This window comes from Netta rufina (assembly GCF_964035555.1).
Source record: "Netta rufina genome assembly, chromosome: 9".
NCBI lineage: Eukaryota > Metazoa > Chordata > Aves > Anseriformes > Anatidae > Netta > Netta rufina.
In genome coordinates, this window is record NC_140132.1 from 17,618,511 (window position 1) to 17,639,411 (window position 20,901).

A 20,901-nucleotide genomic window follows, 5' to 3' on the forward strand; every position below is an offset into this window, starting at 1 on the left:
CAGCTCTGGGCTGGCCTCCGTCCCGCAGCGGTGGCGCGTTGCTGTGGTGCTGCAGAGCACTGTCCTCTTCTGCACTGTGGGGAAGTTATCCTCTTGTTGGAACAGCCACTGATCCCTGGTGTGGAGGCAAGTCGCGGCAGGATCTGGGCTGGTTTCTGTACATGGCACCTCACACGGTCTCCTGACTAATGCCAGTCATCACTTCCAGCCAGGCTGCTGAAATGCACGAGCCTCGCTGCTTGCAGAAACGCCTTCCTTCCAGATCAACACCATGGCCTGCACCCTGCGTCAGCGAGCCTCTGACGCTCCTTTGGAGGAGTCCTTGGCAGACGAAAGTCTCCTGGCTGCCTAGAAATCGCCTTGTCCAGGGGTACATCCATCCGGTGTCAGGAGTCCTGCGGGCCAGGCCTTTCATGAAGAAAAGAAAGAGAAGCGGGAATTTCCATTGCGGAGAATAAACCAGCAGCAGGGTGGAGACAGCTCACATTTTCCTCGCTTCTTGGCTAATCAGATTCCTCTTAATTTGCAGTAATTGATTGGCTCCTGCTTTACAGCTAGCTGTCACCCGATGTCTGGGCCTCTAGTTGAGAGGGTTGTGTGCCAGCACTCGCTGGGTTTGGTTGGGACGGGAGCATCTTGTCCTTTCCTTCCAGCAGTTGAACAGTGTGTGCTTGTTCGCTGGGTGCTGACTGCAGGACAAGCACTGCTGGCCTGGTAAATGATGCTTGGTGGGAGATCGAGCTGCTCATTGCGTTGTTCAGCCCTGCGTCTCGAAAGGAGTTTGGTAAAGATGGATTGATACTAGCTGAACTAAATGAAGTGTATAAAGCGCTACTGAAATATTCTCTGTTCCCTGTCTGGCTGTACAGGGAATTTCTTGTAGCATCCCCTGCATTGATGGCATCAAAAGCAGGAGACCAGGTGGAACAGCCAGCCTTCCTCTGCCTCGGATTGGTTTTCTCTAAGGGTAGACCAGTTGTTTAAACCATGGCTCTCGTGCTTTGCTTTTCTCCAAGTTGTTCCCTGCAAGCTCTTCCCCATTTTGTGGTGAAGCGAATATTTCAGGTTTTGACCTTTATCCAGGACCTGAAGGTGAGGAAGGAACAGGACACGTGTCATTGACCTAGCGATGGTCAGAAGTGGTTCTTAAGAGCATTCAGCCTCCCTCATGCTCTCTGCTTCCAGCATTTTGGGGCCAGAGGGATGTAGTGCCACTACTTGCCCTTTCTTCAGGGTGCTGCAATAGCCTGGGATCAGGGACAAAGTTCTGTCTTTGCTGCTAAGCAGCTGCAGCTCTGAAAGGCCCTTCTTCGCGTGAGACCTTCTCATTGTCTTTGGCAAATGTTTTGTGGTAGAACTTAACGTTTTGAGCTTTATTAACTCCCTGGTGTTTTTATAGGGGTTGTCTGTATGGCTGATAGACCCAGTTAGCAGAGATGTTGCCGCTGGTAGCACAGCTGGGTGTGAGCAGTAGGTGCAGCCATCATCTGTTATCCTCCAAGGCCCCTTCTTCCCACCAGGTAGGACGCTGGGCAGGTTTCCTTGGGAAGCTCACTCACTTGTTTGAGCCAGGAGAGGGGAACGTGAGCTGGTGTCTTGAGGGCAGGACACGTGTGCAGGCTGTTTTGTCACCTCCAAGGGGAGATGTGTCATTAAATACAAATCGTTAGCATGACAGGGGAGTGAACCTCACTCCTCCCCGCAGACATCTGCCTCGCTCTGTGCCTTCCCAGCCCTGCTCAGGACCAGCAGGGAGGTGCTGGGGGAGCAGGGGGCTGGTGCTGGGCAGGGCTGCGGTGCTGGGAGCCCGGACAAGGGGGTGCTGGTGAGCAGCTCCCTCCTTCCCCAGGTGTGCGAGCCCAGGCCTTCAGACCTCGTTTCCCACCCTCCCCCTCTCCCCGTTTTTCCCCTCTTCTCCTCTCCTTGCTCTCCCGCTGAGTTGATGCTTTTCCAGGAATGAGCTGTACTGCTAGCCCAGCACATTCCACAGCGGCAGCGCTTTTTTGGCAGGAGCTTTGCCTGCCGTTAAGAAAAAGCAGGACTGACTTGGCGTCCCTCAGCCGAGGGCCAGAAAAGGAAGGCCCGGGCCCACCTTCCTCACGGGGCACGCAGAAGCCTCCCCCATGCATTGTGCCCCTCTCCCTGCTCCCGTGTGTGGCAGCAGCAGGTCCTGGCATCGTGCTGAGCCCCCCACAGCCCCCCAGGACCCTTTTTATCTCCTTGCTATCAGGCACAGTCGTCTCCATAGTGCCGAGTCCCTGGGCGTTGCGGGGAGCCTGCTGCTTTTCTAGCTGGAGAGGGGCGGGTGACGGCTGTGGAGAGTCACAGGGAATTCCCTCTGGGGCCTGGGGAAACCTCTCTGGCCTCGACAGAAGAGTTGTGACCAACAGAAGTGTTGTGACCGCTGTGCTGGCTGTCCTCAGCAAGCCCTTTGTGTCCCCCCTCTGCACGGGCCCTGTCCTTTCTGTCAGCCATGTTGCAGCTTCGTGCTGCGGGCTCTGCCCAATGTGGCACAGACCAAGCCACCTCCTCGCCATCAGCGTGAAATATCAGTGCCTGCGGCAGGATTTTGCCCTGTTTCATAAACACGTCCTTCTAACTGAGGCCTTTTTGTGTCTGATTCCTGTCCCACCTTGACCACAAAGCCAACTTCTGGTCACTGCCCTGCCTGGGGGTGTCTCAGTTCCCCTGAGGTCCTTCCTGCGGACATTTTACCTCAAATCTGCCCTTCTCACGAGGAGCCCTTGCACCTCCTTGCACCCTCGTGCTGTGCTGCGTAGGCAAGCTCTCAGAGCTGCTGAGGAGCTGAAATGGAGCTACCGGAGCGAGGAGTCTGGCCGGGCTTCTGCTGGGAGTTCCCGTTTGTCCTGATTTCCAATTCAAAGAGCCTGAAAGTGTCACTGCACCTTCAGGGGCCTGGAGCAGGCTCCCTTTGATGCCGTCTCTCAATGGCCTTCTGGGGGCTGCGGGGGCTGGAAGCATCGCCCAGGATAGGATTAATTCCCTCCTGCAGCTGGGGTGCTGCCCCCTCCCTGGGTCGAGGCCCGTCGGGCTGGTTTGCAGAGCAGAGCCGCAGCCAGATGGTCACTGTGGAGATCAAGGCGGGACGGGGCTGCCCGCCCTTCAGCTCCCTTTGAAATCCAAGTCTGGAACTTTGCTTTGATAAGTCCTGCTCCCCGGCAGGCCTCGTTCCCAAGTGCCATTCCTTCCCCAGTCCGTGGGCTAGGTGAGCAGTAGGGCTGTCCTGTCGTCCTCCACCCAGTGACACCTGCGTGACTGAGCGCAAGTCTGGCTGGAGCCAAGCATCTCCTGGATATAGGGGCTGTGGTGTATATCCAGTGTGTTAATTAGGAGATCTTGGGGAAAACAGTTGCCATCTTAGATGTCTGTTTGGTCCCTGTCCCGTTGACCATCAAGGGAAGAGCACAGCAAGCTCTGGGGTGCACGGGGAGGTTTAGGAGCAGCAGTGGTGAGTGGGGTTGAGGGAGGCTGGGCTGGTTACAGGTTGAAAATGACGGGCTATTCTGTGCTTTTGCTCTTAGGCACCGTGTCTCTGCTCCTGAGGAGTGCAGGTAGTAGCTTGAAATGTGATCTGCTCCCTGAGAAATCCTTGTAAAGCACCCTTGGTTTGTTAGGAGAGCAGAGGTGACCTCCTGCTCCGTGCAGAGCCGTGTTATCGCTGTGCTAGCAGGGCGGTTGCTTGGTGTTTCTTGAAAAAGAGCCCTGATACAGAGGGTGCTGCAAGGTTGGTCACGTTCCCACAGGGACCTGGGGTGTTGGGTGTACAGGCAGGCAGGAGCACAGCAGTTCCTCTGGGGAGGGGAGTCTGGCAGAGCTAAAACACCCCCAGATCTGTGTTTCCCTTCTTACGCTGCTTTGAAATAGAGGCATGATGGAAAATACCGTGTCTGAGGATTTAGGGGGGAACAACAGTCTCTATTTACCCTGAGAGAGACCTTCTCACCCCAGTGCACTGCACGCTTGGATCCTACATTCTCCTCCTCTGCACGGAAGATAAAAATACGGAGAGGAAGACCCAAAGACTTGCCTGGCTTACGGAGACAGACACCTCAAATCCTCTAATCCTGTTTGATGCGTGCTGCTTGCCTGCGAAACCCAAGGTCTCGCTGATACACGTGTGATCGCTGGCGTATGTGTTCTTTGGTTGGACCTGCAGCCCTTGAGGGGATTGTATCCCCACGGGAAGCACGTGTCATGTCTGGGCTTAGTCTAACAGGCGAATAGTTCGCGTCTGAAATCTCAGCTCTGTTGGAGAATCGCCCTGTCCAATTTTCTCTTCTGGTGAAATGGCTGCAGAGCTTTTGAATCCTGAAGAAGGGAGAGGAGGGGGGTTTTGCTCCAGAGCTGGGCGATGCTCACGTTTGGATAGTAACACATGAAGGTGTTTCCTTTTACTGTTCGGCATCATTCATCTATACAATCGTTTGGAGACGAGACATCCCTGCCCTAAGGCGTGTGTATTACAGGTCTGGAAAATGAGATCACATTTTTGGTGTGCAAATCTCTGAAGCCTGTGCTATCAGATAGGAACGGCTCCTGATTTATTTATTCTTTCTGTGGTTCTGTGGGGTGCAGGAGATGGGGGCTGTTAAGGTCATAGGAGTGGCCTATGTAAGCTGTGCGCTTTTGGGGGGTTGTAAGAGGAGGATAACTTCAACACTGAATCTCTTTTTTTTTTTTTTTTTTTTTGTGATATTGGAAAAAATGACACTGTTCTGTGAAGTTCTTTAAAGAATTGAATTAAACAAAGGAACAGATCTTTTTTTTTTTTTTTTTTTATCTACTCTGCTGGTTTTAGATCTTCTTTTTAATCTGAAGTTGTCACTGCTTAGCTGTGCTCTCAACCTCTGCACCTCCCCTGGTAACAAAGCTCCTTTTCATCCTCGCCATCAAGATGTCTGACGTGCGGGAGGGATTGCTTCCCTTCTCCGGCTTCTCCGTGCTGACCCCCCCCACCCCCTCCACCTCCAAATTCAGCTTTTCGGAGTTGCAGGACTCGCCATATCCTGCGATTCTCCTTTCTGAGCATCCTCCCCCTTAGGTAGACGAGCTGGGGGCTGGAGTTGCCAGAGGCCAGCAGTGACCGCTGCCGAGCTGCGGCGTGCATCCAAACCCGAGGCTCAAACCCTCCCACCTGAGCCTTTGTTAAAGCCTCCAGGCTTTCTTCTCTTCCCCGGGCACGGCAGCTGCTGTTCCTCCATCTTAGCTCTTTGTCAGGACCCCGCTGTGGCTGGCGGGCCCTGCTCAGGAGGGACCTGAGCTGGCTGGAGCTCGCAGCTCACTCGTATCCGCAGCCTCGCCTGGGCTGGAGGCCACCGAAGGGAGGCTGGAGCGCGGCAGCTGCGCGCTGCTAACCTCTGCGTGGCCGGGGTTTCTCTCACAGCATTCTCCAGGGCAGTTTTTTAGTGCCTCCTTTCTCTCCTGTACCCGCTCTCTCCCTTTCCCCACCTTCCCTTCATTTCTAGGACGTGACCGTGTGCTATCAAATACCCTCTCGTTTCCTGAGCTGCTCCGGGACTCCCTAGAGAAGGCTCCGCGTCCTCCTTGCCGGAGCAGGAGGGGAGCTGGCAGCGTGGCACCTTCCCAGCCCGCGGGGAGAGGAGCCGCTGGCTTTTCCGGAGCAGCCGGGATGGGGCGAGGGCCGGAGCTGGGTTTCCTCCCCTCCCTCACCGCCCTTCCCCCTCCAGCTGCATGGGAGCAGATGTGCTGCTTGTGTCAGCCCTGGCAGGCCCCGCTCTCCTTTCACCAATGCTCTGCAAAACCCCGAGCCTGGCTCCCGCAGCAACCAGAGCCTCGTCCCCTCCTCCCCCTCGGCCTGGCCCCGCGCGCAGCCGCCCCCGTGTCACTGGGGATGGAGGCTGAATCATCCGCCCACTCGGCCTGCCTCGCAGTAACCCTCCCTCTTTTCTCTCTCTTTCTCTCCCTCCCTCCCTCCCTCCCGCAGGTCTCTTTGTTGGAAAATTCAATGCAGATGAGCAGTTGGGGCTGCGGGCCGGGCGCCCAGCAGCACAGCAGCTCGGCGCGGAGCTTTGCTGCCGAGGGGAGGTCGGACACAGGCTTGCCCTGGCCGTGCTCAGGCTGCCTCCCTCCAGCAGGGAGCTTTCGCTGGCCCTCTGTTCCCTGCCACGTTACGCACACCCCTGGCAGGGCTGCGAACCCGTGGGGAAATGGGAAACCATCGTGACGGATGGTAAACTCAAAGCAGTCCCTCGGAAATCAGCTTTGGGCAGATGTTTTCCCTGGGTCGCGGGGGCTTGTGCCCAAACGGAGAGGTTTTTAGGGATCCAAAAGAGCCGGAACGCCTCCCGGGGCTCCTCTTTCGGGCTTCCCATGCCCAGACCCTACAGCGGAGGGCTTTTCCCAGCAGAATCGCAGGGAGGTTTCCCCACATGGCTGCCTCCCCGTTGCAGGAGGAGAGACGTGGCACCGCGCACAGCTCCCCCAGAGGCTGCTCGGTCGCCGGCTCCTGCCGCGAACCTGAAGTCCTGCTGGTGCCAAAAGCGTGGCTCGAGCGGGGTGCTGAGAGGCGGGGGCTCGGCCGAGGAATGCCGGCCACGAATAGCTCGGCAGGGCGCGAGGAGTGCTGACGGACGGGAGCAGAGCTGCCCGGAGATTGCAGCTCGGCATGTGCCCGACCCCAGCCCAGCGCTATCAGCTTTTGCCCTGCAGGGTCTAAATATAGCAATCGTTGGGATCCACGGTGATAAACAGCACAGCGGGGGGGGGAAAGGGGGTGCTTCGTGGGGCCAGGAGGGGAGAGAACTGACCCTGGGGATGTCTGGGGTAGGAGTGGGGGTAACGGGAGCGACGAGCCACCCGTGCTCAGACAGAAGATGCTTGTTCTCCATCAGGCACCGTGGTCCCAGCCAGGAGGGGGCTGGGGGTGCCTCCTCTGTCCCCACCGCAGGAGGAAGGGCTCCGTTGTGCTTAGGGTTGGTCACCCCGACCCTACGACTGTGTCACCCCGTCCCCGCGCCCACAGACGGGACTGTGCATCCCGGAGCAAGCAGCGCGCGGCGCTGGGAATTGGCCCTGCCTGAAGCTCTCTCTCTAGGAATTGGACGGAGGCCAGGCTACTGGCGACAGCATGAATGGATGCGAGCGCGGCCAGGCCAGGGTGCGTGCCTTGGGAAGCGAGGAGACGACAGCACGGCTGCCTGGGGAAGGCCTGGGAGCCACCGGGGACGGGCCTGAGGGGGAGCCTGGATGTGCTGGGTGCTCAGCTCAGCCCGCGGGGCTTCAGGAAGAGGCTGGCACTGGAGGAACATCGGGCTGGCAGGGTTTTAATCCAGCCTCGCCGCTCCTTTCCTGCTTTTCCCCGCTTGTTGGAGGAGAAAATGGCACCGTGTTGGGAATGGGGCTGGACAGCTCAAGCTGCTCACCATCCCTGCCCTCCTGGGGGTGGCTAGTGTTTGCCCATCCCTTTGGCAGCCCCCATTTCGGGCAGGGTTGGTGAGCCTCCGCTGCCCGCTCCCTCTCGGCCCGGAGACGCCGCTCTGCCGAGCCTGCGCAACCCGTGGGGCTGGCGGGGTGGGGCGAGGCTGCTCCCCGCGGCCGGCTGCTGGAGCCTGGTTCATTTGCCTTCTGCTGGTGCCCTGGCGAGGTTTCCTGCCCCGTTTTCGGCGACTGCTCGGCTCAGCGGGGAGCCCGGCACCAGGTCCCGCGGGTGCCGGCGTGCTGAGCCCCCGCGGCAGTGGCCGGGCCGTCGGGGGCAATGGGTCACAGCTCCGGGTGCCACAGCTGCGTCCTCGTCGATCCTCCGTGAGTTGGGGACTGGCTTGGGGACCTTGAGAGCTGCTGATGGGATCCCACCTCTGTGCGCTGTCCCTTACGCTCTGCTGCTTTTGTAAGACGCGATTCCCCTTTGTTTCACGTTCCTCCTCTAGTTTTTGTTCCTTTTTCTCTTGGATTCTTTTTCCCCCCCAACGTAATCCACGCACTGCTTAGTTACTACATGGCTTTCTTTAGCTATAATGCATCAAACTACTTTAAATATAATTTGGAATTCGAATTTAAGAAATACCCCAATCTGTACGCTGTCTTTGCATTGAATAAAAATGCTTGAAGTGTCGTCAGTTGAGTATAAAGGAATAGGAGCTTGCTCAAAAGGCCTCCTTTGCCATTAAATTTGCCTTATCAGAGATGGTATTAATTGTATCTGCTGCATTTACAAGTTGCTTTTGACTGCGTACGCACTGGGGGAGAATTTATTTAGGTGCCTAGCGATATTTAAACTGGGAGGAATTTCATCCTCCAAGCGAGCGGATGTTTTTAGTGCTGGGGGAAGAGAAATCTCCGAGCTCCCTTCGCTGCGAAGAGGCTGTTTGTGTAACGCAGGAAGATGACACTGTGGCACAGCTATAAAGCTCGATGGGATGTTGAAATATGATGTATGTAATTAAACAGCGACAGTACCATTTGGGAGGCAGCGTGTTTCATGCGTTTCACTTTCATCTGCTGGAAGGCTCTGGCAGAGGCTGTGATGATTTCAGATCTTTCTAAAGAGGTTCAAATTATGTGTTTCTTTGGAAATAAGCAAACTGGTGGGAATACGGATCTGAGGATTCTTTTTTTTTTTTGGACTGATTAACATATCTGAGGGCAGAACAGCTGGGTGCACCTGGGGGAGGCTGTTCTGCCCTGGGTTTCTCCCTTCCAGCCTGGTAGTTGTGGCTGTGGACGCAGAAGGGGCCGTGCAGCCCCTCTCTGCACCCCCAAATCCAGGCTGCTTGTTGTCGGGCACGAGCACCCCGCGTTCAAAGGGGAAAAACCTCTGAAGCTCCGGCTCTAACTGCCTGCTCTCCCTTCCGCAGGGTGGTGAAAGAAGAAATCTCAGACGACAATGCCAAGCTGCCCTGTTTCAACGGCCGCGTGGTGTCGTGGGTAAGCGAGTCCCTTCCTTACCTTGCTGCCTGTTTCTCCTCCCTCCGTTTGATCGCGTAGTGCCAAGCAAAGCACGGCGACCTCTCTGCACTGTCGGAGTGCTAATTGCCGTGGAAGCTGACGGAGCGGATTACCCTGCTCCAGCCTCTCTGCTGGAGGCTGAGCCGCGTGCTGCTGGGTCCCCCAGGGCCGGGCAAGACGTGGGATGATGCCTCTGCGGAGAGCTCACCGTAAGGGATGCTTTTGGCAGAGGTGGTGGTCCCAGCCTGTAACCCGTGTGCCCCTACGGCAGGGTCAGCTTCCCAAGGAAAGTCCCGCTGCGGTGACTGGCGCAAAGGGCTTTAAGTGACTCTAGTGCTGGTGAAGCGGACTGGATTTGGCTGCCTTGAAGACTAAAGGTACTGCCTGGGCAGCTGCAGGACAAGCTTCTCCCTCCGTGCCGTGCCATGCACATGCTCTGCCCCCTGCCCGCATGCCTGCCTCAGCGCCAGAGGGGACCCTCTGTTTGGGGGAGGAGAGGGTGTTTGTTTTCCATGGCCCATTATCCCTTTTTCCCTGCTGCTGAGCTGCAGTTTGTGCTGATCAGCGTGTGTGCATCTACCCCAGGAACACAACCAAGCCCTGGGTGCCAACAAACAGCCCATAAACACTGGGAAATCTCCAGCCTCTTGCAAATCGGGCTGGGTGAGACCTAACTACCTCTGTCCCTGCATCAGACAGCAAGGTCTCACCAGTGGTGAGGGTGCTGGGGTTTCGAGGCCCCTGCACGGAGCGGCCGTGCTGCGCTGCCCTCCCTCTAGCGGCTGTAGGACCCCTGGCAGCACGGCCTGGACATGGCCCCAGGCATCTCCCCGCTCCTCCATTTCTGTTTTCACGTGCTCTGCCAGAGCATCCCAAAGGCTCCGAGCCATTTCCATCACTTTTTCTTTATTACTTTTTTTTAAACCTGGCATGCTTTTCGTTGCGCTTCACATCTCCATGCAGCTGCCTGCCCTCATTGCAGTGGCTTTCTGGGGCCGAGGGCTCGGTGCAAGTGGCACGGGCCCAGCACGGTTTGTTCTGAGCTGCCTGCAGACCATTAGGGTGTGCTTCCATCTGCCAGGGCACCGTGCTGCTGCTGCAGCAGCCCCTGAAACCCTGGCTGCTCGTTGTGCCCGGGGTCCGTGCTTCCATCAGCGCTCCTGCACCAAGGGTGACAGCAGGCTCAGAGATCCCTGAGACCCTAATGAACCCTTTTTGTCTCCCTGCTGGGAGTCTCCCTGTCTGTGAGTGCTTTGGGGCTGGGGGAAGCACTTGCTTGTGCCAGACAGGCTGGAACGAGGCTATTTTAGGAGCTCGGTACTAATTTTAGTTGAGGGGGAGATAGGGGCTTGGGGCTGAGCAAATATTTCCTGACAGTGAAACAGGCAGGAGGAGCATGGGGTGGTTGCCAATACCTTCCCTGGAGGAAATCCCAGCCCCAGGAGGACGGCAGGAGCAGTCCCCTGCTCAGGACCACCCCTTTCCTCTCTTCTCCTCTCCTCGGTGCTGTTTGGCAGCTGCCTGCAGCTCCTTCCCTCCGACCGGATTTATTTGCCTGGTGTCAACTCCAGCGCAGAGCATTATCACTTTTCCCTAGGCGGTGCCAGCCACTTCCAGCATCTCCTTTCCCCCCGTGGCTGCCGGAGCAGGGACGTGGCCCTCAGGGAGTGGGATGTGGCCTGGGAAGGTGCCTGGGGCTCGCTGCAGGCAGGGAGGCTGAGCTGGGTGTGAGACCAGAGCTGGTTCGGCACTTGCAGGGCAGGAGCTGTCGGGCTTGTCCCGGGGCCTGCAGGACGAGCTCCTCAGCTTTTGTCAGCCCCGGGTCCTCTCTGCCCTGTCTGCTCCCTGGGCTGAGGCTTTCTCGGGGCTGCTCTGTCTCCCTGGCACCCCTGTCTCTGTTCCCAGCGCCTCCCCGGCAGCAAAGCATTCTCCCCTTGCCCCGTGATGATCTGTGGGGTCCCTCCTCAGCACATGCAGGCATTGCACTGAGCGTTAGGGTTTGGGCAGCAGCTGTCGGCTCCTTTCCAGCCGATACAAATGTGTGCAGAGGTCTGTGTTATGAAGACATTTGTCTGTCTTCCGAAGGCGTTTGTCCCCGTGCTTGTCTGTGCTGGGAACAGACAGGCACAGGAGTGAAAAGACACGTTGGAAAGTCCTTAAAGATGGAAATCAACCTTCCCTTGCTGTTGAGCTCTAGCCTTTCCCAGGGACTTGCTCCCTGGCTTAAGGGAGGGAGGGCTCCTTTCTGGGCTCTGTCAGCTCTGCTGTGGAGGTCCCTGAAAGTCTCTTATACAGAAAAGGTTTTTCGTTGCTTTCCTGCCCTGCCCGATGTGAATTAGCCCAGCACGGTGCAGCTCAGAGGTGGGGGCAAACTTGCATAAGGAGTGATTTTGGGGGAATCACTTCCCCATGAGCTCAGCTGAGCAGTTTCATCCCCTTGGTGAGCCCATTCCTGCAGGAGAAGCTCCGTCTTGTTCCCTGAGCCCTGAAAGTGGTGAGCCAGAGACACGTGTAGGTGAGCCTGGGCTGCCTCAAAGCACAGCCAGCAAAAATTGTTCCTGGTTTTTGACCATTTTTTGAGTTTCTGCACCAGGGAAAACGCTGAGCCTCCCGGCAGCTGGCTGGAGGCAGTGCCCAGGTGGCTTAGCTGGGCACAAGCTGAAAGTTTGCACAGGACTTGTGGAAGCCAGAAAAAAAACACACACGTTGGAATATTTCAAAGCCATCCTCAGCCCAGAGCTGTTACCCCCAGCTCCCACGGGCTGGGAATGTGAAAGCCCTGCTGGGTCCCAGAGCCTTCAGGCCAAGCTGTGCTGGTTGAAGTGGAAGAAGGAATGACCGGTAGCGGTCTCTTCCGATGGAGGCAGAGCTTGGGGATCCTCTCCTCGCCACGAAGACACGTGCTGAGGTTACCCGAGCTTAGGAGCTGTGCCGTGGGGGTGTGCAGGTGCCGTCGGTCTCTGCGCAGGGCTGTCAGCCTCCTGGGCCTCACTGCTGGCTCAGGGATTAGCGAGACACAGCAATTCTGGAAAGGATTGAGGGAGAACCTTGCTACGTGCTTGGCCTTTCCATACCCATTCCCGGGCATCTGCTGCTGGCACTGTCAGAGACGGGATCCTGGGCCGGACAGGCTCTCGGCCAGCTTCTCTGGCCACTCCTGCAGGTGTTTTCGCCCTCCCTCAGCCATGTCATCCTCTGTTTCGTCCCCCCAGCTGGTGTCTGCAGAGGGATCCCATTCGGACGCGGGGTCGGTCTGTGCCGATAACCAGACAGAGCTGCCGCCGTCCATGGAGCGCACGGGAGGCATCGGAGACTCCAGGCCCCCCTCTTTCCAGTGAGTTACCCAGCCCCCTGTCCTGGTTCTTACAGGACCCGTGGTGGCTTTGCTGTAAAGCGGGGTGGGAAGAGCAAGGGCTGGGACGCTGCTCCCCGAATTGGCAGGGATCACAGCCAGCGCAGGGAGGGTGGCGGGGTTGGGAGCAGCTTCCAGGTGGAGCTGTGTAATTCAGGGAGCAAGGACGTGCTGAAGGTGGTGCAGGGAAGCTGGCAGAGAGGTCAGCTTCTCCTAGTCCTCTTCCTTGCACTCATGGGTGCGCTGTGACTGCTCCCCACCACCTCTATGCCTGTCCCTCAGAAGGGGAAAATAACTGATGGCTGGGGACACGTGCTGGCTGGTGGAGAGAGCCTGCTGAGGCTGGGCCTGGTTGGACATTTGTTCCTTTTCTTCATTGCAGCCCTAACACTGCGGGGAGTCGGGAAAACTTGGACAACGAGACAGAGACAGACTCAGTGGTGTCATCGCAAAGGGAACGACCTCGTCGGAAAGATGGGCCTGAGCATGGTGAGTGCTGGCAACGTGGCAAGAGCCCTGCTGGGGCATGGTGTGGGGCACCAGCTGCAGACACGGGGCAGCTCTGTCTGCTCTGTAGATCCTTCCCAGCACAAAAGGGCCTCAAGTTGGAGGCAGGATGTGACCCTTGCGTTGCATCAGAGCTTGGTGATGAAACCCTTGGGGGCAAAGGAGACATCTCCTGCAGAAGTCTCAGGGGCAAGACAGAGACAGCATATCCTTACTCCTTAGTTGACAAGTGAAGTGTGCTGTAGCCTTGTCACACTGTGCTGCTCCTCGCTCTGCCTCAGTTCAGCTGCAGCAGCCTTCTACAATTTTAGCAGCCTTGTTCCTAATGGCCCATCAGTCCTTTCTGCCTCCTCTAGTGGGGTAGATTTGGTAACCCACAGAAAATGGATCTGATCCCAGGGTGGACTCAGAGCCTGGCTGTTCTAGATGGTGTCTGATGGCCAAATTAATTCTGAGGAGGTTGCCGTGAGCCCTTCAGAGGGAGAGGGGGTGTTTCCCCGTGGTCTGTCTCAAGCACGCTGAGTCGTGTTGTTTCACAGCACCCAGGGTGAACGGTACAGTGAAGGGAGAGCGGCGCCGAGACCTGGGCGGGTACGAAAGCTCCTCCACGCTCATGAGCAGTGAGCTGGAGACCACCAGCTTCTTCGATTCCGATGAAGATGACTCCACGAGCAGGTAGGAGAGCTTGGGTTGTGGCAGAACACTGGCTTCCCTCTGCCTCTCAGCACAGAGATGCCGTTGCAGGGCATAGAAATTCCAGGCTCCTGCATCCATGTTCAGGCTTGCTGTCATCTCAGAGCTCACCCAGCATGTCCCCCACAAACATGCCCTTCTCCTCTTCCCCTGCAGCTCTCTGCTCTGTGTTCCTTTCTGTGACTTTCTGTGACTTTCTGTGACTTTCTGCCACCACCCCAGCAGCAGAAGAGCTGACTCTGGCTTTTGCCTCTAGGTTCAGCAGTTCAACAGAGCAAAGCAGCGCTTCCCGTCTGATGAGGAGGCACAAGCGACGCCGGCGGAAACAGAAGGCTCCACGCATTGAGAGGGTACCCAGGGGCTGTGGATCCCGAGGGAGGGCTGCGCAGGGCAGGGTGGGCTGCCTGGTGGATCTCTCCACTTGGTGCTCCAGGGCTGATCAGGGATACAGCTGGGTTTGCTGTGGGCGGGTAGGATTCAAGCAGTGAGATTTCATAAAATGCTGCGGATCCTTCAGTGGGGCCAATGTAGCCCAAGAAATGGGACCACAGACCTGGCTGTGGAAGGGTCGTAAGGGCTGTGCTGAAGTCCTTCAGCTCTGCAAAGCTCCCAGCGTGAGGCTGGAGTTGTGGGTTGTGGCTGTGGTGCCACAGGGGGCAGGTGGAAGGGGCTGGGATGGTACCGAGGCACCACAGGACATCTCCTGTTTTACTTCTGTTGCAGTCATCGTCCTTCAGCAGCATCACAGACTCCACCATGTCCCTGAACATCATCACTGTCACGCTAAACATGGGTGAGTGGGAGCTGTGCCTGCAGTCCTTCCAGGGCGAGGTGGGGTGGGGGAGAAGGAACTGGGGAGGGGGTGAAGAGAGCACATACGGGGAGGTGTGAGGGATGGGTTCCGTAGGAAAGTGGCTTGCCTTGAAGCAAAGAGCTTCTTAAAGAAAGAAAGAGTATCTCAAAGAGCTTCTCTGCATCCCAGGAGGTCTCGCTGGGAGGGAGAGGGGTGCAAGTGCCCATTTTTACTACGTGGTTCATCTGAAGTTAGGGCTGCCTGGTGCCTGCTGCTTTCTGGTGTCTTACTTCTTTTCTCTTTCCATCCCTGCAGAGAAATACAATTTCCTGGGCATTTCCATTGTGGGACAGAGCAATGAACGCGGGGACGGAGGCATTTACATTGGCTCTATCATGAAGGGCGGTGCTGTGGCAGCTGATGGCAGGATTGAGCCAGGAGACATGCTCTTGCAGGTACTTCACGCCCACGTGCTTCCATCTTTGAGGCTGGGAGAGGAGCAAGAAAAGACCCAGAAGCCTCCCTGCGCGCTCTGGCAGGCTAAAACCCAGGAAGCTGCTCTTGGCAGAGGGAAGCTGAGTCACTGCTGAGCTGAGCGGGGAGCTCAGGCTCTGGTCGCATCTCTGGGACTCACCCCTTGGTGTTGTTTGCAGGTGAATGACATCAACTTTGAGAACATGAGCAACGATGATGCTGTGCGGGTGCTGAGGGAGATCGTGCACAAGCCGGGGTAGGTACCGAGGCTGTTTCTTACCTCCATAGGCAGCTGCCTGGGGTGTGTTTGGGGCGTGCAAATCATGTCTTCCAGCCACCTCTGCCAGCAGGTGTGCATGAACCCAGAACTTAGGATTTTGGCCTTGCTTTGATTCCTAGATTTTCATACCCAAAGCAGGAATTGCAGCCAACAGAGTGGTGACAAATTGGAGTCCCTTTTTCTGGGGATACCGTGTTATCTTTTTGCATAGCCTGGCTAACAGGAGGGTTATTGCTCCAGTTTGTCCATGCCTCTGAGGAAAATTGTAGCTGGGGAGGGACAAGGACGCTGTACTGGCAGCTTCTCCCCATCTGGCAGCAGAGAGCCAGCGTACAGCAACTGCAGTGGGTCACGGAGGGCTTTGTGCCACCAGGCTCTTGTTCTAACTTGTGCCTTTTTGCTGCAGGCCCATCACCCTGACGGTGGCCAAGTGCTGGGACCCCAGCCCCCGAGGCTGCTTCTCGTTACCCAGGAGTAAGTGGATAGCTGACCCACCCTTAACGCTGGTGCCCAGCTCATGTGAGAGCCCTGCCTTAAGCACTTACTTGGTTGTTGTCTTGTTCCTTCCGTGTGTGTGTGTGACTCCCTGTGGCACTGAATCGGGGTTTGGTGGGGTTTCAGCTCTCCTCTAGGGAGGCTGCTATGTCCAATTCCCAGGCCCAAATGCCCACGAGCCCAGCCCTCCTTCCCACATCACGCTGGGGACGCGTTTCACTGGGGCAGGGAGGTCACTTGCTCGGGGCGCCAGAGGAAAGAGAAACCCCTCCCTGAGCCATAGGGGGATCTCTCCCTCTGCACCTGTCCTGCTGACCCTCCCTCTCTTCTTTCTCTCCCAGTTGCTCCCCAGCGGATCTGGGCTGGGCCAGACTCTCCATGCTCCGATCCGGGTGAGTCCCGGCAGATGCTGGGGATGCAATGGGCTGCGCTGAGTCCCCGTCCCTCCCCCAGAGGCTGATTTGTTGAGGAAAGAATTTCTTAGAGCTGCTAACTGACTCTCTGTTCGTTGCAGGTGAGCCCATCCGGCCCATTGACCCGGCAGCCTGGGTGTCTCACACGGCAGCGATGACTGGCACCTACCCAGCGTACGGTATGAGTCCATCCATGAGCACAATCACTTCCACCAGCTCCTCCATCACCAGCTCCATCCCAGAGACCGAACGTAAGTTCTTCTCGTGCCTCCGTGCTCCTCCCGCTGCACGGCTTCCACGCCTTCACTGTGCTCTGAGGGGAGCAATACATCTGCCTGGGGACAGCTGGGCCGGGCCAGGTCTGCCCTGCCGAGGGACTGGGAGGGAGGCAGCTCTCACCAGGCAGGTGCCTGGATCAAGGCGAGCTCTGGCTGGGTGAATTTAGACCACATTTTCATGCCTTCTGCTGAAGGAGAGTAGGAGATCCTGGATGCGATCCAGGAGCTATGGCAGCTGCAGAGAAAAGGCTCCGAGAGCAGTCAGGGAGTTACCAGCTGAGAGCGTGAGGCCAGAGGGATTAAGCAAGGCCCTCCCAGACAACAGCCAGGGCAGGATGGAGAGGCTCTTGCAGCAGGGTGGGGGCCTGCTGAGCACAGCAGGACTCTTTTGGTTCCTTTCTCAGGGTTTTGGGTGATTGTAGCATGCAGAACCCTGAAGCAAGGGTCTAGAGAGTTCAAGTGAGGCAAAAAGACAGGAGTTGGTTTTAAGTTTTTGAGGAGCGACGAATTCCCGTGCTGGGCTCTGTGGGCTCAGCTGGCAGCTTGTGGATCTCAGCTGCTTGAGACTGGCTGGAAGAATGGAGACCCTAGCTTGGGTTTTGCAGAGGACCAGTGCAAAAAAACAGCTGGCCTGGGAAGGATAGCACTGGAGGGGGGTTACGCCAGCATGCACCTGGGGCTGTCTGCGATGTATTGTTCCCTGGCCCATTCCTCCCGTGTGTGTAATTCTTCCACGTGGCGCTGTTGTCTTTTCTGCCCCCTCTCATCTCGGCTTCCTTTCCCTTTGTCCCCACCACAGGCCTCGATGACTTTCACCTGTCCATCCACAGCGACATGGCCACCATTGTCAAAGCCATGGCCTCCCCAGAGTCAGGCCTGGAGGTGCGGGACCGCATGTGGCTGAAGATCACCATCCCCAATGCTTTCATCGGTAAGAGAAAGCTGTTTTCCAACTCCAGCAGAGGCGGGGAGTGGGTGGCCTGCTTCCCAAGCAAATGCTGGTGAAAGGAGCATCTCCTCACTGAAAACTGCCTGTTAATCAGGCCAGGGTCACAAATTGAACCTGTGGCCGTCACGGCTAGATGTGGCCCACTGCTTCGAGGGTGACTTCCTTCCTCTCCCTTCTTGTGTTTAACTCTGATGTTTGGTGGCAGGTTCGGATGTGGTGGATTGGCTGTATCACCACGTGGAGGGCTTTACAGACCGTCGTGAATCCCGCAAATATGCCAGCAACCTGCTGAAGGCTGGCTACATCCGACACACTGTCAACAAGATCACCTTCTCCGAGCAGTGCTATTACATCTTCGGGGACCTCTGTGGAAGTATGGAACTGGGCTCTGCTCTGGAATGGGTGGGAGGGAGAGGATGGGGGTGGGACAGGGTCCTGCAGATCCCCACTGATAACACGGGGACGTAGCTACAGCTACTGCCACCAGGCTGGGCCCCTTGTTCTGCAGACCCTGGCAGATTGTGGTGAAGAATATCGCAGCTCCTTTATCATGCTGCTGGAGCTGTGAAGTTGGAAGCAGTGTCGACAATGTCACCTGCTTTGATACCTTGTCACCTGGGCAAAGCAGAATCTAAGTCTTTTCTGACCATTTTCAGGCTCTGAACTTCCAGCGCTGGCAAGAGGCTGGTGCTCAGAAACATGGGTTCCCCTGAAATAAGAGGGATGGGGGGAGTAACTGGCAGGGGAAGATGTCGCTCTGGTGTGGTCCTTGCCCACCAAGGTGGTTTCTCAGTTTCAGGGACAGCTCAGCCTTGCCCAGCCTGGCTGTTGTGCAGCCGGGAAGCACAAATGGTTATATGGCCAAGCAGGGAGAGCGCCAGCTTCTTTCATCTCCTTGCCTTACCCCGTCGTTATCCCCATTAGGGTGGACAGGGAGCTTCTTCATCACACGTGGCTCTTTACCCTTGGCTTAACCCTCTCCTCTGCTGTCTTGCAGACATGGCTAACCTGTCCCTTCACGATCACGACGGCTCCAGCGGTGCCTCCGATCAGGACACTTTGGCTCCGCTCCCACACCCAGGAGCCGCCCCCTGGCCTATGGCTTTCCCGTACCAGTATCCACCGCCTCACCCTTACAACCCCCACCCCGGCTTCCCTGACCCAGGCTACAGCTACGGAGGGGGCAGTGCGGGCAGCCAGCACAGTGAAGGTGAGTGAAAAGGACCAAAAATGTGCCTTTTTGGGGCAGATGCCTTGTTCAGTACAAGGAAATAGTGGGAAAAGATGGCTTGCTTAGACAAACCCCTGTGTGGGGTGGGAGCCAGAGTAAAAGCCTTCATTTAGGTGCATCCCAGGAGGGTTACGGGACTCAAAATTCACAGGCTGAGAGCAGGGGCTGCACTGCAGCGTGCCGTAGTCCTTTCCTGCCCAGAGGAGGCTCCTTTTTCCTCCTGGCCTCCCAGAGCCGTCACCTAACGTTACCCCGTGCGCTTCGCAGGGAGCCGGAGCAGCGGTTCCAATCGCAGCGGCAGCGAGAGGAGGAAGGAGAGAGAGAAGACCGGGGAGTCCAAGTCAGGAGGCAGCGGGAGCGAGTCGGACCACACCACGAGGAGCAGCATGAGGCGGGAGCGCGCGGCCAGCGAGCGCTCGGTGCCCGCCAGCCAGCACAGCCAGCGGAGCCAGCACTCCCTGGCTCACAGCATCCGCAGCCACCACAGCCAGCAGTCGTACGGGCCGCCCGGCCTCCCCCCTCTCTTCAGCCCCCCCATGTTGCTGATGCCACCACCGCCTTCAGCCATGGGGCCCCCCGGGGCGCCGCCGGGCCGTGACCTGGCCTCTGTGCCCCCCGAACTGACAGCCAGTAGACAGTCCTTCCGAATGGCCATGGGCAACCCCAGTGAGTTCTTTGTGGATGTAATGTGAAGCGCCCGTCCCCTGTCTGTCTGCTGCCCCTCCTTTCCCCTTCCCCACCCCACCTCTGTCCCCGTCGTTTGTCTCCTAGGACCAGCCCTGGCTTCACCCCTTGTTTTTTTTTGGGATTTTTTTTTTTTTTTGGTCTTGATAACTAAAAGAAAAAAGAAAAAAAAAGGGAAAAAAAAATAAATGGAACTAAACCTTGATTCTAATCCCTCCTCCAGCGGGGTGGACGGGCCTGGCAGGCCTGCTGAGCGCTGCCAGCCCATCCCGCCACCAGACTTGTGTATTGCCGATGGTAATTCCCTCCTGCCGTCCTCTCTAACCCCATTAATCTGCATCCGTCCCGGCGCCCTGTGCTGCTTGCCCGTGTGTCGCTGCCGCCTCTCGGTCCTTCCGCCCTAAACATCTCTTCTTTCTTTTCACCCTTTTGTGTTTCTTCTATCAAGCAGCAAAGAATTACGGGGTGTTTGACTTTCTCTGAGCCTGCCGCCCGCAGGGGGGAGAGCTGGAGCGTGGCGTGGCCCGACAGGAGGACACGGAGCTCCAAGGGCGCTGGGCGCGCATGGCGCTGAAGATGGCTGCTTTTCTCCCCCTAGCGGAAGACGCCCTGAGAGGGGAGCGGGGCCCGGCCTTACGTGCATTTTAAATCCCGCTGTAGCTGCCTTTTGGCCAACGCGTGAATGTTTCAGGGCTTCAGTGCCTCCGGGGAGGGGAGAGATGCTGCCCCTGCCTGCCTGCCTCCCCTTTGGGCCAGGTCCCTGCCTGACGCTGCCCTGTGGGTCTTGTGTGGCTTGGGGTTGTGGGGGTGAAAGCTCGCCTGGCTTGAGGGAGCCTCTACAGGGACCTCAGCTTCCACCCTACTCTTTGCCCTGCTGCCCAGGCTGCTGCTGCCCCTCGTTTGTAGGGGTTGCCCCTTGGGCAGCTGTGCCCAGCCTCAGTCCTGCCAGGCAGCGTGCCCTCTTCAAGAGCGCAGCCAGGAGGAGAGGGAGGGCACTGAGGGTTCGCTGTCACACTTCAGGGGAACGTGGAGGTCCCCCGTGTTTGTCTGCCAGGAGGGACAGGGCTGGCACTGCCCCGCTCCCCCCTGCCTACGGTACCCGGGGGGAGCTCTTTGGGTTGGGGCCTAGAGCGAAAGGGTGCAGGCAGCGAGGCGAGTCCGCTTGCTCCCCTTCTTCCTTCTTCTCATGGATCCTGGAGCCTTTCCTCTTCTCTCTGCTGGGCTGTGGGAAGGAGAGGGGCCGGGGACAGCCCCGCGCCCAGCTCGGTACGTCGCTACCTTCAGCTCCGCTCGGCGCCACAACCCCCATCCGCGCGCGTTGCCTCCTTCGGTCTTTTTGTGTTTGCAGTTTTATACTTCAGAGACGACGCCTATTTTGCTCCTGTGGGGCCCACATCGTGCCCGCGACCCCTCAGCCAGCCCCATGTGCCATCCCTTTGCCCCCTACAGCCCCTCCTGTCCCCATGGGGTCAGCTCACCCGGCCCGGGGTGGCACCGGCACGCCGCAACCCGTCCCCCCCCCCTTGCCCTTAATGCCACCCAGCAGCCTCCCCGGCCACCGCTCGCTCCCTTGCCTGCCTGCTGGGTTTTATACGAACGAATCCAAACCTCCTTGTTTTTATTTATAAACATAGTTTTATTGGACTCCTGCTTTGTGGTGGTGTTTTTTTCCCCCCGGACTCCTTCCCGTGTCCTCTCCACAACCAGCTCGCAGCGGGACGGGGCTCCCTGGGTCCCCCATTTTATGGTGGCCCCCCCATTTCTGTAGGGTCCCCCTGTGGGGTCCCCCCTTTTCTGTAGGGTCCCTCATTTCTATGGGGTCTCCCC

At 57.6% G+C, this 20,901-nt stretch overlaps 1 protein-coding gene across 3 annotated transcripts in view; it reads left to right on the plus strand.

Moving 5' to 3' along the window:
- The window catches only part of DVL3 (dishevelled segment polarity protein 3), a gene marked incomplete at its 5' end in the record, with an annotated part of 29,772 nt that extends 9,092 nt beyond the window's left edge, over window positions 1–20,680 (plus strand). Inside the window, 17 exons of one of the 3 annotated variants that reach the window (XM_084291629.1) lie at window positions 8,834–8,904; window positions 9,197–9,302; window positions 12,138–12,259; window positions 12,660–12,766; window positions 13,324–13,459; window positions 13,734–13,827; window positions 14,201–14,270; window positions 14,586–14,725; window positions 14,924–15,000; window positions 15,431–15,543; window positions 15,861–15,911; window positions 16,034–16,183; window positions 17,010–17,141; window positions 17,365–17,532; window positions 18,157–18,369; window positions 18,658–19,056; window positions 19,523–20,680. In XM_084291629.1, coding sequence (XP_084147755.1) covers window positions 12,213–12,259; window positions 12,660–12,766; window positions 13,324–13,459; window positions 13,734–13,827; window positions 14,201–14,270; window positions 14,586–14,725; window positions 14,924–15,000; window positions 15,431–15,543; window positions 15,861–15,911; window positions 16,034–16,183; window positions 17,010–17,141; window positions 17,365–17,532; window positions 18,157–18,369; window positions 18,658–19,056; window positions 19,523–19,557 — 1,932 coding nt within the window. In that variant the 3' untranslated portion in view covers window positions 19,558–20,680. Of the gene's footprint in view, window positions 1–8,833; window positions 8,905–9,196; window positions 9,303–12,137; window positions 12,260–12,659; window positions 12,767–13,323; window positions 13,460–13,733; window positions 13,828–14,200; window positions 14,271–14,585; window positions 14,726–14,923; window positions 15,001–15,430; window positions 15,544–15,860; window positions 15,912–16,033; window positions 16,184–17,009; window positions 17,142–17,364; window positions 17,533–18,156; window positions 18,370–18,657; window positions 19,057–19,522 lie in introns of those variants that run through there. The other 2 variants (XM_084291627.1, XM_084291628.1) reach the window with 2 other exon arrangements.
- Between the last annotated feature and the right edge of the window lie 221 nt (window positions 20,681–20,901).